Raw genomic sequence first — 17,769 nt, 5'->3', positions numbered from 1 at the left:
GACAGTAAATATTTGCCTTCATATTCTGTCTTCTCCTGTGGACTTGCAATCCCGCAACGCACATACAGCTGGTTATCTATTTATGATAGTGCATACGCTACCCTCAGTCCCCAGGATGTGTCCACACATTTGAATGCTCTCCATTGATTCGAGACAAGCTGTTTCATGAATTGGAAGTGTGGTAATACCACGACAGAATGTGCCGGGTAGTAGCGGCCAAACTGCAGCTGGTGATTTTGTGTGCCTGCTGTGTGTGTGCAGCGTGCGGACCGACCTGAGCCCCGGAGGCGCCAACAGCTCTCTGTTGGTGGCGCGCATCGGCAGCGGCGACGCGGGGAACTACACGTGCGCCGTCTCGCCGTCAGAGTTCGCCACCGTCACTGTACACGTTCTCGATGGTGAGTACTTCAACAACAAAGTTTCCCTTACCAGAAACTTTTTCTAATGTTTACTCACAACTTGCAAACTTCACACCGTAAGAACTTAGTCAGTACATAAAACAGCAAAGAGCAGAATCGAATTGCTTGAGATGGAGTGTCGAAAATTAAGTTTTCCGGCAGGGATCTGTTCAAGTGGAGACTACCAATGGCGCTGCAGGCGTACAAGCCTGGACGACTCAGGGGCGCGCATCGCAGCAGATATGAATTAAGCCACCATTCACCTCTCAAAGTCAGCCCCTCCCTACCCAGAAAACACCCGCCCCCCTCCCATAACGCCTCAAAATTCCATTATATCTGCTTGGCACTCACAGCAAAACATCCAAGAGTTTTAAAAGAAGGACTCAGTCAAGTTTTGGACCGTTAAATAAGATTTTCGGAAAACCTTTCCTATGTAAGGCACTTATGAGGTTTGTATCCCCAGCGACTCACACCTAGTGAGTACATGGCTGGCGACCACGTGGTTCCGAACTGACTCCTGGCATTGCTTCCATTGACTTACACCAGGCTTCTCACTTTTATCTTTCCTATCTGGCCACCCTTGGTCAACTCTGGTTCTTTCCTGACCCTGACATTATTAGGTTTTGAGGACTAGGGGTCTTTCATTTTTCGACCTATACGTCTCATGCAGCATCTGACCTGGAGCAGATGGCTACGAATGACGTCTGTATCCCATGTTTGGGGCAGCCTCCAGAACTGCGGAAGGCAACGGAATATCAGCGCAGATTATCTTGCCTGCATTGTGCAGACTCCATTTTATGCACAAAAATGGTTTCCTCTCATGTTAAATCAGTATCCAGAGGTAAAATAGTCCCCTATTCAGATCCCCAGGGGGGCAGGTATGACTTGAAAAGAGGCAAAAAAACAAAATGAGAATTGGTACCAGGAATGTTAGAACTCTGCTACAAGTAGGAAAACGAGACAACCTTAAAAGAGAGATGGAAAAGAATCATTTGGGCCTTCTAGGAGTTGCTGAGATAAGATGGAATGGATGTGGAGACTTACAGTCAGATGAATATGTATTGTACTACTCAGAAGGAAAAGTAAACGGAATGGATGGAGTAGAAATAATCATGACAAAGGAATTGGCTAAATGTGAGGATTATGTGGACTATGCAAATGATCAGGTTATTGGTGTAGGGCTGAAAGGAGCAAAAATATATTTAGTGATTGTCCAGATGTATATGCCAACTTCAGAACATGATGACCAAATTGTAGAGGAAACGTACAATGTAATAGAGAGAATAATAAATGTTGTAAAATAGTAATGGGAGATTGGAATACCATTGCGGGAAAAGGGAAAGAGGTAAACATAGTATGCATTCATGGTTTTGGAAAGAGAAATGACAGAGGTGAATGGCTAATTGACTTCTGCAGGGAAAGGCAGCTGTCAGTTTCAAGTACATGGTTCAAGAACCACAAAAGGAGGCTCTACATTTGGAAATCACCAGGGGATAAATACAGAAACCAAATCGACTTTATACTGGTAGGAGAAAGATACAGGAATGTAATCAAGAAGGTGCAAACATTATGAGGTGCAGTTATTAAAAGCGACCACAACTTACTTACGGCAGAAATAGAAATAAGAATGAAAAAACTGAAGAAGGCGACCATGGTGAAGAAGTGGGATGTAAGGAAGATAAGATACAGCAAAGAGCAAATTACAAAAATGCTGTCACTTGAGTTTGTAAACACATTACGAGACAAAGAACCACGAGAAAATCTCAACGAGTACTAGAATATGCTGAAAGAAGGAATCATTAAAGCAGGGCAGGAAAATGTAGGATATGTAAAAGGGAAAGGGCAAAAAACCATGGGTCACACAAGAAATGATTTCCAAGCTGGAGGAGAGACGAAAATTTAATAACAAGAACACTGAAGATGCAAGAAAGATACACCGAAGGTTAAATAATGAACAGCGACGAGAAACAGAGCAGGCTAGGGAAAAATGGCTAAAAGAGGAATGTGATGTAATTGAAGAACTGCACTGGAAGAGAAGATACGACTCACTATACGACAGAGTACAGACTATGACATGGGATCGAAACAAAGCAGGAAGTGATACTATGGAAATTTTGAGTAAAGACGAAGAGGTAGTGTACAAAGATCGTACAACGTCCTCCAGAGATGGGAAGAATATCTAAAAGAGCTATATGACAGAGACCGCAAACCAGAAACTCTGGAAGTTGAATCACTCAACAGTCAAATGATAACGAGAAAGGACCAACCATCATAAAGGAAGAAGTAAAGTCTGCCAAAACTGCAATGAAAAATGGCAAAGCAGTAGGTACAGATACGATACCGGGAGAAATATTAAAATGCTTGAACCAAAATGGTATAAGAGAAATATTGAGGTAATAAAATATATGACAGTGGTGAATGGCCTGAGGACTTTCTGACAACAATAATGATTCCATTACCGGAAAAACAAGGAACGAATACCGAGCGAGGTGGCGCAGTGGTTAGACACTGGACTCGCATTCGGGAGGACGACGGTTCAATCCCGCGTCCGGCCATCCAGATTTAGGTTTTTCGTGATTTCCCTAAATCACTCCAGGCAAATGCCGGGATGGTTCCTCTGAAAGGGCACGGCCGACTTCCTTCCCCATCCTTCCCTAATCCGATGAGACCGATGACCACGCTGTCTGGTCTCCTTCCCCAAACCAACCAACCAAGGAACGAAGAAATGCAGCGAACATAGGACATTTAGCCTTATTTCACATGCAGCGAAAGTGAAAAAAATGGTTCAAATGGCTCTGAGCACTTAACTTCTGAGGTAACTTATAACTTAGAACTACTTAAACCTAACTAACCTAAGGACATCACACACATCCATGCCCGAGGCATGATTCGAACCTGCGACCGTAGCGGTCGCGCGGTTCCAGACTGTAGCGCCTAGAACCACTCGGCCACCCCGGCCGGCGCAGCCAAAGTGATGTTAAGAATAATTAATAAGGGACTCGGAAGATTAATGGAGGAGAATCCTGGCGAGGAGCAGTTTGGATTTATACGGAATACGATCACCAGGCACGCAGTAGGGCTCCTATGAATCTTGGGAGAAAGGTTTAGTGAAAAAGGAAGAGACCTCTATAAGTGCTTCATCTAGAAATGGCATTTGACAATTTGGCTTGGGATAAGCTGGCGACTATAATGAGGGAAAGAGAGTGGACTGGATAACCAGAAGACCTGTAAACTCATTACATCTGATTCAAAAAGCCTCTGTTAAAGTGAGAAGAGAAAGTACACACTGGATCGGATCAGGAAAAGAAGTAAGGCAAGGATGCTGTCTATCACCTAAACGTTTCAACCTCTACTTCAAAAATATGATTGACCAATGCTCATTAGATGACAAAAGAGTAGAAACTGGAGGACTGAGAATAGGGTGTTTGAGGTTTGCTGATGGCGTATTCCTCCTAGCCTCAGGGGAAAAAGAATTACAGGATTTAGTGGACACCATTGAAGCTAACGGGAAAAATTATTGAACGAAAATTAACACAAAGAAAACAAAAGTATTGGCAGTAGGAGGAAATAAGGAAATAAAATTGATACTGAATGGAGAAATATTAGGTGCAAAATTAAATGTCTTGGAAGCAGGACAGACACCGACCGGAATTGCAGCAAAGAAATTAATATAAGGATAGCAGTGGCAAAAGAGGCATTTTATAAGAAAAGGAGAACTTTCTGCACCAGTCTGGACAGAGAACTTAGGAAAAGACTCACGAAATGTTTTGTATGGAGTTTTCTTGTGTACGGTGTTGAAACATGGCCTTTGAAGAAAAAACACAGAGAAAAGCTGGAGACTTGTGAGATATGGGTATGGCGGAGTATAGAAGGAATAAGATGGACGGACAGAGTAAAAAATCAAGAGGTACTGAGAAGAGTGGGAGAGAAAAGACAGTTACTAGATATAATAAAAAGAAGAAAAAGAAATTAGATTGGGCATATATTAAGAAAGAATGACGGACTGGTAAAAACAGTTTTACAACGTTATGTTGAACGGAAAAGGAAGCGAGGAAGGAAGAGATTGCAGGTAGTGGATGACGTGATGGACTGTACAACGTACAGCAGCCTTAAGAAGGACGCAATGGATCGCAGAAAATGGAGAGGCAAAGGACCTGCTTATGAAGCAGAAAACTGATGACGATGATCCTCGGCTGACGGTCTGCCTTGGTATTTGTCAGGATTATTGGGGGCATTGAGTCCCTGAGGTACAGAAAATAGGCAAACTACGAGTTATTAGCCATCATCACTTTATTTCTATAAAATTTATGATAACGTGCTTGCTACGCCTACTCGTCATACCGTGGTCTGACGTCCTACCACGAACAAATGCGGTTATCTCAATACTCCTATGAGAGTCGGAAAAGATATAATTCTGCGTCGGAACAACGCGCGTTTAAATGTTTTCTGCCCTTGCAGGTGGCCAGCGTTGCGACGCCACTACTGTGTGTGAGGCGGTCAGCGTCTGGCGCCTACTGGCACCGCAGTTCGTCAGCATTCCACGATAACCCCATCCCGCACACTCGCAGCCGCACGCGGCGGTTGCGTCCAAAACTGTGACCTTTACACCCACATAATATCACGCAAACCAGTAGTCGGAAAACGTCAACGGTGCTTACCTGATACGTATATCACTTTAAGAATGTACCTGTGACCTATAGTCAAGAAGCAATAGTGGGAAAAAGAGCATTTTGGCCCAAAACAGGCTTCCCGCTTCGATACTGAAAGACAGTTTCACCAATTTAGCTTTCGCTCACCACTGAAAGTGGTGTTTTAAGATAACTTAAGTATTATAATTAGCTTCCTTAGTATGAAGTGTAGGTGCAAACAAATTAATCAGTAACTTTACTGTAAATCTGCTTATCAATATCTTCTCCGTTAAATATTTATGTTCGATTCTCTGATTATATTTCATCATCGTATTGAGACAAGTGCAGGGATTTCCACACCACCTGTCTCCTTTATCTTATCATAGTACAATGTCCCTCACGTCTCACGCCCACCTTAACGCTCTTTTCTGAACAACACGGCAGAAACATTCGTTCCTATCAGGCAAAACCTTTTCTGTCACCCTCTATGCTTCCGCCACATTCTCGAATCCGACTGTGGGATAACCTCCCGCATTTTATTAGCGAACAGATTAATGTCTTCGGCTCGAGAAGACAGTTACTGACATATCTACTAAAGCAACATCAAATATTTTTCTGAAAATTGTCTTCAGCAAGTAACTCGGTAGCCCACACGCAATGGAAACACCTTAGACCTTGTAAACAGGCCGGACCTCATCGATAGTGTCAGTCATTATAGCAACTATGTTTACAAAAATTAATAAATCAGTTAAGAAGGCTAGGAGAGTGTTTCTGCTAGATAGTGTGGATAAGCAGTCATTTACATGATACTTAGACAGTGAACTGGCATCACAACTGGCATCACCTAGTACCAGTAAGAAGGATGTAGAGGAATTATAGTAAAAATTTAAGCAGATTGTAAATCATTGTCTGCAGAGTTACTATCCTGTTGAATGGACAAAGGATGGAAAAGACCCACCATGGTTTAACAACGAAATTCGTAATACACTGAGGAAGCAGAGGCTGTTGCACTCTAGATTCAAAAGGGGACTCACAAACGGCGACAACCGAAGGTTAGTGGAGATTTGTGCGTCTGTGAAAAGACCTGTTCTCGAAGCATACAAACACTATCACCATCGCACATTAGCAAAAGATCTGGCAGAGAACCCGAGAAAATTCTGTCAGTATGCAAAATCGCTAAGGAGGTATAAGGCTTCCATTCAGTCTCTTGTTGACCAGGCTAGTGTGGGAGCTGAAGATGCCAAATCGAAAGCCGAAGTTTTAAGTTTCACGTACAATAAATCGTTCACGCAGGAGAACCGTACAGAATACCGTTATTTCACCATAGGCCAGACTCCTGTATGGACGGCGTAGAAATAAGCACACCTTGCTTAGAGAAGAAACTTAAAAGTTGGAAAGCAGATAAATCACCATGTCCGGATGGAATCCCAGCTCGATTTCACAAAGAGTATTATACGGCATTGGCCCCTTACCTAGCTTGAATGTATCGTAAACTCTCGCTCATCACAAAGTCCCAAGCGACTGGAAAAAACACTGGTGATTACAGTATATAAGAAAGATGAAAGATCGGACCCGCAAAATTTTCGGGAAACACTATTTAAAAAAATTAGAGGGCCGGCATTTGAAGCTGACTGCCTAAAGATTCTGCTCCCGCCAACATACACCACGCGTAAGGACCACGAAGATAAAATATAAGAAACTTTTCCCTCTCTCTATTTGCGAGTGGAACAGAAGGAGAGATGACAAGTAGTGGTATTGGTTACCCTCCGTCAAGCACCTTACGGTGCCTTGCGGAATAACTTGTAGATGCAAGTAGATGTACATGTAGATTTACCATGTCCCTGCACGCACACGTTTACCCCTGTAGATATTTCTTTCCAACCATATCTTCCTCATTTCCCAGTATTCGTGGCTGGTCCAGTCCATTAAGTTTTCTGCCCCCAGAACTCTCTGTGTCAAAAAACGTCATTATGTACATTCTCTACATCTATAGAATGTTTCTATGTGGCACTAAAGTTATTGCTTTTATTTTCATTATCGGTACTATTTTCATTCTGATTATTATTATTATTATTATCAGCGAATTTTCCAACTAAACGGCTTAAAGCATATTAAGCATGTAACTCATAAAATCTTCTTCAGTTTCTTCTTGTTGTTCCAATAGGCTTTCCCTCTTCCCGAGAAGGCTCGTTAACGTTCTTACGACCACTTTGTTCTGTGCTGCTTTGTTTTTGTTGCCCTAATGTAACTTCCCATTCGTCTACTTTGTGTCTCAAGGTGTCTCTTTCTAAAACGTTAGTAGGTCTTTTGTCTGATTTTGGAGGTTCTTTCTTATTTCGTTCAGCCAAGGTGTTAAGCTCTTAAGTCATGTTGCATAGTCTGTTGACAATATCTTTTGTGGTATTTGTTGAGATGATCAAAGGCTTTCATTCTCCTTTTCTTTTATCAGTATCGATGTTTGAAAACGTATTTGTTGTTTTCATTCATTGTAACCTGTAACCATCTTGGGTATGTCTTGCTCCTAAAAATTTCCTAATGATCTTTCTCTGTTCATTTTTAATTTCTTCAAGTTAGTGTTCCGCTTGCGTAGAGGACTGTTGCTTTTATGACGGTGTTGTTGTGCCGAATTTACTCTGTTTTGATATAATTTTTTTTGTAGAGATTACGGACTAACCGAAATATTTTTGGCTGATTTGAGGAGATTGTACTGTGAGATTTTTTTTAAGACTTGTCTTCTCGAAGAATTTCCGAGGTACTTAAAGTACCTGATCTTGTTGATTTTACTGTCTTTTGTTCCAGGGTGGCGATTCCTGTCTGTGAACACAAAAACTTAGTTTTTTGACGTCATTATTATTATTATTACTTTTATTATTATTATTATTATTATTATTATTATTATTATTATTATTATTGGTGTTAGTGGCAGCAGCGTTAGCAGTTGAGTAGCGAGCATTAATTTTATTGGTTCATAGTTAGGATTATTTACTGACAATGTTTGTACAGACACTCAAATCAATATACTACTATTTTTCACATAAGAAGTGTTGTTTCTTAGGAAACTATGATGTAAAGAAGGTACTGTATTTGCGAAACCCTGGTCCGATGTAAAAGAAGGCCTGATGTTCATAATTATATCTGGCACAAAAGATAAAAAAATAAGCCTCCGTTTTGAAGCTCATTATTTCAGAAATTTTATATTTGAATGAAATCTAGGTAACATTCGCTGTCTTCATATATTCCTTACATTATCTTGCATTTGGCAGACAAAGACAAACACTTACTGTTTTACTCAATAACCGCATCCAAGGGTATTTAAAAATCCAAACTCCCATGTATAAAACAGTTTTTCAAACCACTCAGTGTTTATGAGGTCATACATCCTGTACTATATGTCGTCCAGGGATATAAATTCGCAGGTTCATTCAGTGATATATGTGGACACCGTACGCAAACGATGTTGCAGATGGATTTAGTAAAGAAGTAATAAATTCAAATGTGGAGCCTGATGTTTAATTTTTCTATATAAACAGCAAAAATGTATAAGGTGTAAACATTTGTTGTTAGTTATTTTGTGTGCGGCGTTAGCGAAGGCACATGTGGAATTATGTGTAAAATGTTTTGTAAGTTCGTATGTGCTGTCATTCTCAAATGCCGGATGACTACAAAGTGGGAAATTAGCGTTCCCTGAGTTACTCTGCTTCAAGTCACATACCAATTTTTTACTTTAATACTTGTTGTGTTAAGCCTTTAACGCAGGATAATACTTCTCACTGAGTAGGTTATGGCAGATCCTTAAATATTTTAACTCAGTAATTATGAGAAACACTTGAAATCAATCTTTTATTGCACCCAAAAGCCGGTAGATACGCCACCAGCAACCTGGCGAGTGACAAAATTACTGATTAAACTGTTTAATATAGATAGGCTAATTTTGAAACTGAAATGCTGGCTTTTTTGGTGAACAAAATTCTCAGCGCTTCATTATTTTTTAAAGACCATAATTGTTCACAATGATGATGATAATTTCTGTTGAATCATTAATTCAGTAAATCATAGATCGCTTATTAAAAATTTATGTAATTACACATTAAACTTTAGTTGATATAAAATGCTGTATTTTGTGTAGTCGAAAATATATGCCCCTCTGGGGCCCACACCACAGGATAAGTCTGATCATAAAAACGGTCCTGTTGGCAAGGTAAAATTACAAGAAGTTTATTATATCCCTATGTTCAGAGATCAGAGACATCTCCAGCGACCTCGAGACTGCTTTCAGTGGAGGAGTCTCACCAAGTAACACTTAGAACGGTCGCCTTTGACGCCGAGTCAGGCGGAACGAGTGCATGAAACTATGAATCGGACCGCCCGCTGTCTCCGCCTGTCCGAACGGTCCAAGACGAACGTCTTTGCTTCTCTCCCTAGCCTGAAGCAAGGTGGCGTCCTAATTGGTTTCTCGATTGACGCTCGCCCCCCAGGGATTCATCCTGTGAACTGGTACTGACGGGCACAAAAGGGATCCGCCGTCCACACAGCCTTTGAGAGCGCAATCACCGCCAGCTCAGCGCAGAACAGTACCCAACACATCTGACAAGACGACCTGTTACGGTAGGATATCAAGACCAGAACAGAAGGTCTGCAAATACAGAAACTCTCCATCCCATGAATGAAGGTAAAGAAACTATATTTCAAAAACACAAATTCACTTGTTACATACACCGCAGGCAATTAAAAAAGCAATGAGAAAATCAATAAAACCACAATATACGAATACATAGTTCCACGGCGATAATACTGATAATAATTCTCTCTATACTAAGTGGTGTCGCAGCTGCAGTGTTTACCGGCAACTATTCCACACGGACCGATATCTGCACAGTACCAGCTATCATCACCCTTCGCTGAAAAGTTTTGTTCTGAGGAATTTGGCGTATCAATCGTGGGCAGTTTTAGACGCTGAAAGCCTTCCGAAGGAACTGAGCGAGTTAAGGAAAATATTCAAGGAAAACGGCTTCAAGAAACAGATTTAACATACCATCTTTACGAAGAAATGTAAGCAGAAAGTCTCCAAGGAAAACGCGAAGAAGCCTGGGTTTATGACGTTCTGTGGCTCAATAAGAAGGAGGATTAGCTGGCCCATAAAGAGGCACAAAATGGATTCGGTCTTCAGATCCCAAGCTAAATTTTGACAACTAATGAGGCCTGTGAAAGACGATGCATGTTTCAGATCATCAGGAGTATATGAAACACCACGTGGGAGTGGTCAGTTTTATGTCAGACATATTCTACTAACTATTCAACAGCGTCGTGTAGAAGAAAAGAGATGCTTTTGCCTCGCTACTCTGAGAAATCAGCACATTCTCTAGCTATTGTTACACTGACTAACAGTTTCTAGGATGGCGTAATAAACAAGCGATCGACATAAACATTTGTGACAACACCCTCAACAAAGTAGGCGGCCTGCAGCTAAGCACAGCTTGAAACCTGACCATCGCAAGGTTGAAGCGGACGCTGCATTACCATGTATGTCACCGGAGCTAGCTCCAGTGACATCATTGAGGGCAGCGCGGCTACGTGAGGACAGTAGCCGTAATCAATCGACCGTCCCCTAATGACAATGGCCAAGGGGCATTCGGCCGAAGGCTCGTGGATTTTAAACCACGTAACGTGGTTGGAAGGCCAAGAGAATTTTATCAACAAATCAGAAATTTGCATAATGTGCAGTACACGAGGACCTTGGTAGAAAGGGCTTACTCCATCTCGGATGCGGAACCCTCGATATGATCGACCTAAGCTTGTGCCCAAGTAGATTAGCTACACTGACTAACAGACCAGAGTACAGACTTCCGCCGAAACCAGTGGACTGGCTCCTTTCCTACCATGTTATGATAGCGTATCTTCAAATACTGGGTCTCTTAAAGTGTCTTTCGTGTGCTAACCATGATTAGAGCTATCCTTGGCTTAGAAACATTTTAGGGCTGAGTAAATCCAGTGTGTACAAAATCGCTTTAGAAAACGTACATTGTCCAGACGATTGACACCCTTCACAACAGACCGGTTGAGCGCCGTCGTCACACATGTTAACTACAAATGGTTATAATGGCTCTGAGCACTATGGATCTGAGGTCATCAATCCCCTAAAACTTAGAATTACTTAAACACCACAAGCATCCATACCCGAGGCAGGATTCGAACCTGCGACAGTAGCAGTCGCGCTGTCGCGGACTGAAGCACCTAGAACTGTTCGGCCACCGTGGCCGGCTTGTTAACTACAACCCGATATATCTGTGGGAGCAGAGCACTAACAAGAAAGACGTACGGTGAGACATAGATAATTGCTCATACGTCTCACTGTTAGGGCTGGTCTTAAAATAACCGGCTAAAAGAAAATGATCCAGATATTACAGTAAATAGAGACAACGGCTATCCTTTCAGTAAAATGTGAAATATCATTTTATCTTCCGTTAAAAGATAACTGCCTTTTATTCGGCCGTCGTGGCAAACACACATACGCCCTAGCGATTCCTTGTTTTTGCCAGCTTTTACCTCATGGGTATTCCACGTTCTTTTTGCGTTATGGGACAGCGGCAACGATGTATCTCGTAGACGCTATGGTTCACTGCGGGATCCGTACGATCACGGCAGTAACCTATTCCGGCGGGTATTAAAATTTCTGAAAGATTCATAGTCATCTATCTACATTCATAACCAAGAGTGTTGACGCACAGTTGTGCGGTGGCGCTCAGTTTAGCGGTACGCCGGTTCGAACCCCGACTAGGAAAATTTTGGTGCGGATGCAGGGTGCATTACTTGTTCCCACCTCTCACCCTATGAGACTACGTCCAACACTATCATCTACATCTACATCTACATCTACATGCTACTCTGCAAATCACACTTAAGTGCCTGGCAGAGGATTCATCGTACTACCTTCACAATAATTTTCTATTATTCCACACTCGAATCGCAAGAGGAAACAACGAACAGCTTTATCTTTCTGTGAGAGCTCTGATTTCCCTTATTTTTTGTGAAGATGGATTCTCACTTTATGATGATCGTTTATTCCTATGTAGGCCAACGCCAGAAAAGTATTTTCGCACTCGGAGGAGAAAGCTGGTCATTGATATTTCCTGAGAAGATCCCGCCGCAACGATAAACGCCTTTGTCTTAGTTACGTCCACCCCATATCCCGTATCCTCTCTCCACTGTTTCTCGATAATACAAAATGTTCTGCCCTTCTTTGAACTTTCGCGAACTACTCCGTAAATGCTATCTGGCTAGGATCCCACATCGCGCGTTAGTACTCCAAAAGAGGAAGGACAAGCGTTCTGTAGGCAGCCTTTTTAGTCGATCTATTGTATTTTATAAGTGTTCTTCCAAGAAAACGCAGTGTTTCGTTCGCCTTCCATACGACATTTTCTATTTGTTCTTTCCAATTTAAGCTGTTCGCAATTGTAATTCCTAGGTATTAAGATGAATTTACTCCCTTTAGTTTTTTTGATTCATCGCGTAACCGTAGTTTAACGGATTCCTTTTAGCACTCATAGTTGTGACCTCACACTTTTCATTGTTTGGGTCAATTGCTTATTTTCGCACCATGCAGATGTGTTATCTAAATAATTTTTGTAAATGGATGATAAACAACAGTATCATCTACACACAATCTAAGGTGACTGCTCAGATTGTTTGCTAAATCGATTATATAGATAAAGAATCACAGAGGGCCTCTAACACTCCCTCAGAGAACGCCAGAAATCACTTCTCTTTTCTTGGATGACTTTCCGTCAGTTACTACGAACTGTGGGCTCTCTGACAGGAATTCACGAATCCCGTTGCATAACTGAGAAGATATTCCACAAGCATGCAATCTGGTCACAAGCCTCTTGTCAGGGAACCTGTCAAAAACTTTCTAGAAATCTAGAAATACGGGATCCGTTGTGGATAGCACTCAACATTTCGTGTGAGGAAAGTGCTAGTTGTATTTCACAATGAACGATGTTTTTTTAAATCCGTGTTGACTACGTCTCAATAGAACATTCTCTTCGAGGTAATTCATAATGATCGAACACATTATACGTTCCAAAATCCTGCTGCATATTGACGTCAATGGTATGAGCCTGTAATTTAGTGGATAACTAATATTGCCGTTCTAGAATATTGGCGTGATCCGTGCAACTTTGTAGTCTTGGGGTAGAGAACTTTCGTCGAGCGAGCGGTTGTATATGATTGCTAAGCATGGAGCTACTGCATTAGCATACTCTCAAAGAACCCTAATTAATATACAATCTGCACCAGGAGACTGGCTTTTACTAAGTTGCTTCACTAGTCCGAAGATATCTACTTCTATGTTACTCATGCTGGCAGTTGTTCGTGATCACGTACCCTATCAAAAAGAAAGCCATGCGTTTTTAATGTACAGGATAGCATTGCGTATTGGACTGACTTCTTTGTCATTTCACTTCGTCTTACTGCCAATTTCTTTCATCCTTCTGTGATAAAATATAGTAGTTCTTTAAGGCGCGGTCCAAGCTTCGTCCAGCTACGCTAGTTGGCAGCGACACACTATGCGAATCTTATTTTCTTCCTTAGGTTTTTTACACTAGTATACTTGACGATCTGTATTCTTGTGTAGGCGAAAGTTTTCGCTTCTGTCGCTTTTATTGGCAATGCCACAGTCGGAAACACAAGATTTAAGGCAGGACTTCCATCATGAAATCATGTAAAATGGCGCTTATTTGTTGAGGATAAATGCAAGTTAAGGAGCGTGTAACAGCATATGGAACTCTTTGGGCTTTTCTGGGACAAAGACACTAAAAAATGTTTGCTGTTTGAAATGTGAGATATTTCAAAAAGATTCCTCCTATTTCACAAGGTTATATATTCTGCATGAATCCGAGTAGAAGTATCGAGTGAATTTTAAATTTCGCTGAGGATGTACAATTTTATTTTCTTTTTCCTCTTTTTACCTTTAATATTGACAGAATCAGTCGAACGTACAGGTGTAGGCACGGAAGTACAAAATCAGTATTTTCATTTATTTTTTCAATGCCACACCAAACAGTCACTTAGCAACATCCCGACAGTGGTCATAGTTGGCCCAAGTTGTTGCGTTTGTGGAGTCACTGCATTCACTCCTATAGCTGTGTGTCTTAAAAGAAACTGCTCGAGCCAATTCAAGTACTTCGAGAGGAGCAGGTAGTGGTGAAGAGTAGCCCTTGTATGGCCCATTTTTAATAAATTTATGAATTTTCTCACGTTGTTGTCCATGTAAAACTCAGCTATATGAAAGCTGTCCTCAGTAGATTAAGGGCCTACGGAAAGGCTCAAAATCATGAAAAGTTCAATTTTTAACTTTTTTGCGTTTTCTGAATCTGCAGACTATTACCTTTTAATTGATATATAATTTATTCAATTCCGAAGACTACAACTATTTTTAATTTTTTTTTTGAAATGTGTTCTACATGGGCGTGACCCACTATGGCGCTGTTAAACTGCTGTCAAATGGTGTTATTATTAACGTCCGTGTTCATCAGGTACATTTTAGTGATGTGAGATAAAGTATGTGTTGCGGCTAACCTGTGATGGTTCAATATATATCGCTGGTGTGATTGTCGATTGTTTCATGTTTATTTACTCTGTCGTTATCTCGAAAATATTCGTAATTAATTCTGTTTCTTGAGTCTCTGTTTTGTTGACGTATAATAATGAGTAAAAGTAAAGTTATTAGAAATCCTCTGAAGGCTTTTAAGAAAAGGAGAAATGTTGGAAAGCCAAAGGTATGTGTTATTACTGTAAACAATAAAGACGATGAAAATCCCCAACATAGCTTGTGTCCCAAAGAAGAAGACAGTTGGTGTAAATATAACAAAGGATTGCTAACTGGTGAAGTGTACACTCATAAGCATAGTATGCCTCATGCAACAATGGAGGTGATAAAACCTATTTTCAGAGACTTAGCAGCACCTGAACTGTTGAAAAAGTGTACTCACGGAAAAACTTAAAACCCCAATGAAAGTGTAAATAGTGTTATATGGTCGAGAATCCCCAAGACTGTATTTGTTGGAATAGAAACACTTCACTTTGGTGTGTATGATGCTGATGCGACTTTCAGTGATGGCAACATTGTAAGGTGCAAGGTATTTAGAAATATGGGAATGAAGATAGGTTCTAACATGGTACGAGCGATGCTTGCTTTAGAGAAGGAACGCCTTCGGGCTGCAGACAGGGCTGTAAAGAGTCTAGAAATACAAGCAAGAGTAAACAGGAGGAGGAACTAGAGGAAGCTGGAGGAGGAGTTTGCAGAGGATGAAGATAATCCATCCTATGGACCTGGAATGCACTAAAAAGTTAATCCAATCTTTGTCGCTCGATTCCCAAAACTTATATTTTCTCATACTAATTACATGTTTTCTAAGGATCTTCCAAACATATTTGTTTCAAACTTTCAGTAAATGTTACACAGTACCTTGTGCATAATTTAACACAGCCTTTTTCCAAAAAACTGTATATTTTTGAATATATAAATAAAAAATTGCAAAAAAATGTTGTGAATTTTCATTACAATTGAAAAAAAAATCATCTTTAATAACTGAACTAAAATTTTGTAAAATCCCTGTGTTAAGTTGTAGCCCATATTCCAATAAATAACCTGTAAAAAGTTCAACTTCCTACCTCAAATACTTTGTGAGGAAAGATGTAATTTATAAGCGTTATTTTAACATTGCAAGTATAGGGCGTTCCGGAGCCCCTTAAGGGAAAAAATGCCCCTTGGTCTTCATTAGCGGAAAAATCCAGGATAAAAGGTATCTCATCACCTTAGGAAAACATCACTTTTCTGTAACAACACAGTTGATTGCCTAACGTGGGCTAGTTGCTCTTTCATTCCATTTCGTTCAATATACTTTGAAGACTGTATATCTTTCCATGCTCCATGGGCTGTGTCTTATGCAATGGGGCTTTTATTATGAATATGAAAATCTTTATACTCCGTGATGTATTTCGATCATGGCCAAATAAGATACTAGAATTCTGGTATTGCTCTAAATTTTATACGTATGAAATTGCCGCTATTTATGTTGTTAGTGTTGCCTTACGAAAATTGGAGTACCGTTAATAGTATCCGTCTTCTGTTCTGTGACCCTGTTCATCGCCGATCCCATTAATCTTCTGAATGTTGTAATGAATGTTGACTCTGCATTGAATTGTGAGGCAGAACAATGAGATGAGAGTATGCAAGGGTTAAAGAAGGAATCAATCAAAGCCTTGAAATATCAACAATGAACTATTTTCTTTAGATATGACAATGATGGTCCGCCTAGGTAGCTCAGTGGTCGAAGTGTATGGTTGCTGTGCAGGGGACCACGACTCGAGTCCCATTACTGCCAAGGACTTCGCCTTGGTAGTAGGACTGGACTGAGCTTCGTGATGGCAAACCAGGAGCTACTAGATTGAGAAGTAGCGGCTCCAAGGCAAAGAAAGGCGACAACGCCCGGGTGGTTTGTGAACTGATACCATGCGACTCCACAGCACGCCCTCAAGAAGGCATTGGCAGAAGATGATACCGTGGTCATTTGGTTCCAATTTGCTCTTCAGAGCTGCAGTGCTGAGCTTTGTATTTTGATTTGACATAACCAGTCCGTTCCTCGAAACAGGTCTTTCACAGTTGCTTGACAATCAAGACACTGAAGATTACTTGTAGTTGTTAATGTGAAAGTAGAAAGTGTAGCAAATTAGTCACGAGAAGTTAGAAGCTGTAGCAGTATGTGCTTCAGAAGATACCGAGTATCGCCATTGGTTTTTACTGTGTAAAAGAGATATTATCACACAAGAACTGTTAAACACATTTGTCTCACACTTACGGCACATTATAGCTTCTTATAGAGTCTAAGGCAAAAAAGAAAAGAAAAACGCATCACGAAGCAAGTATCCGAACGGGACTCATACCTCCTGTACAGAAGAACAAGAGATTACAGTTTGAGAGAAATTGAATGATTATTCAAGAGAAAGAGCTTCAGAAATTGAGCAACTCAGTAACTCATCAGTCCATCTCCTGCAAGCAGTTATTCGGCTTCCCATTTAGAGTGACATTTCTTGGATGACCTCTGAGTGATATCGTGCCAAATACTGTCCGACTGGCGTGTTAGATCGTCACAATCGTGAGCTTGTTGGAGAGCCTGTCCATAATGTCCTAACGTTCTCAGTTCGTGAGAAATACGGGGACCTTGCTGGCCATGGTAGGGTTTGGCAAGCACGAAGCCAAGCAGTAGAAACTCTCGCCGTGTGCTGACGAGCATCATCTTGCTGAAATTTAAGTCCATGATGGCTTTCCCTACAGAGCAACTAAACGGGGCGTAGAATATCGTCGACTTACTACTGTGCTGTAAGGGCGCCACGGATGATAACCAATGGTGTCCCGCTACGAAATTAAATGACTTCTTAGACCACCGCTCCTGGTTGTGGGCCCGTCAGTGAACGACAGTCCGTCTGGTATCCGACAGCCGTCTGGGAGTCTCCAGACACATCTTGAGCATGACATCTCAATTACTGGAGTAGAAATATCGACATCTGTAGTCCTATTTTAAGATGTGCCCCGATGGCGTCTTTGGAGATGCCCTGGAGGGTAGTGGGGTACCATCCTGACTGTCACACGCCATACGGCCCGAAAACTAGGAGTCAAGGTCTGTGGTACCATTTCATCTCATAGCAATACCTCTTTGGTGTCATCCACAGCACACATACGGCAAGCG

At 41.2% G+C, this 17,769-nt stretch overlaps 1 protein-coding gene across 1 annotated transcript in view; it reads left to right on the top strand.

The window, feature by feature from the left end:
- LOC126252175 (uncharacterized) overlaps positions 1-17,769 on the top strand; it is a 436,577-nt gene that overhangs the window by 404,930 nt on the left and 13,878 nt on the right. The window contains exon 3 of the mRNA XM_049953045.1: positions 262-398. Coding sequence (XP_049809002.1) covers positions 262-398 — 137 coding nt within the window. The remainder of the gene's footprint in view (positions 1-261; positions 399-17,769) is intronic.

The sequence above is a fragment of the Schistocerca nitens genome, chromosome 4, assembly GCF_023898315.1.
Source record: "Schistocerca nitens isolate TAMUIC-IGC-003100 chromosome 4, iqSchNite1.1, whole genome shotgun sequence".
NCBI lineage: Eukaryota > Metazoa > Arthropoda > Insecta > Orthoptera > Acrididae > Schistocerca > Schistocerca nitens.
Note: the sequence above shows the minus strand (reverse complement) of the source record. Positions and strands in the feature narration are given on the sequence as shown.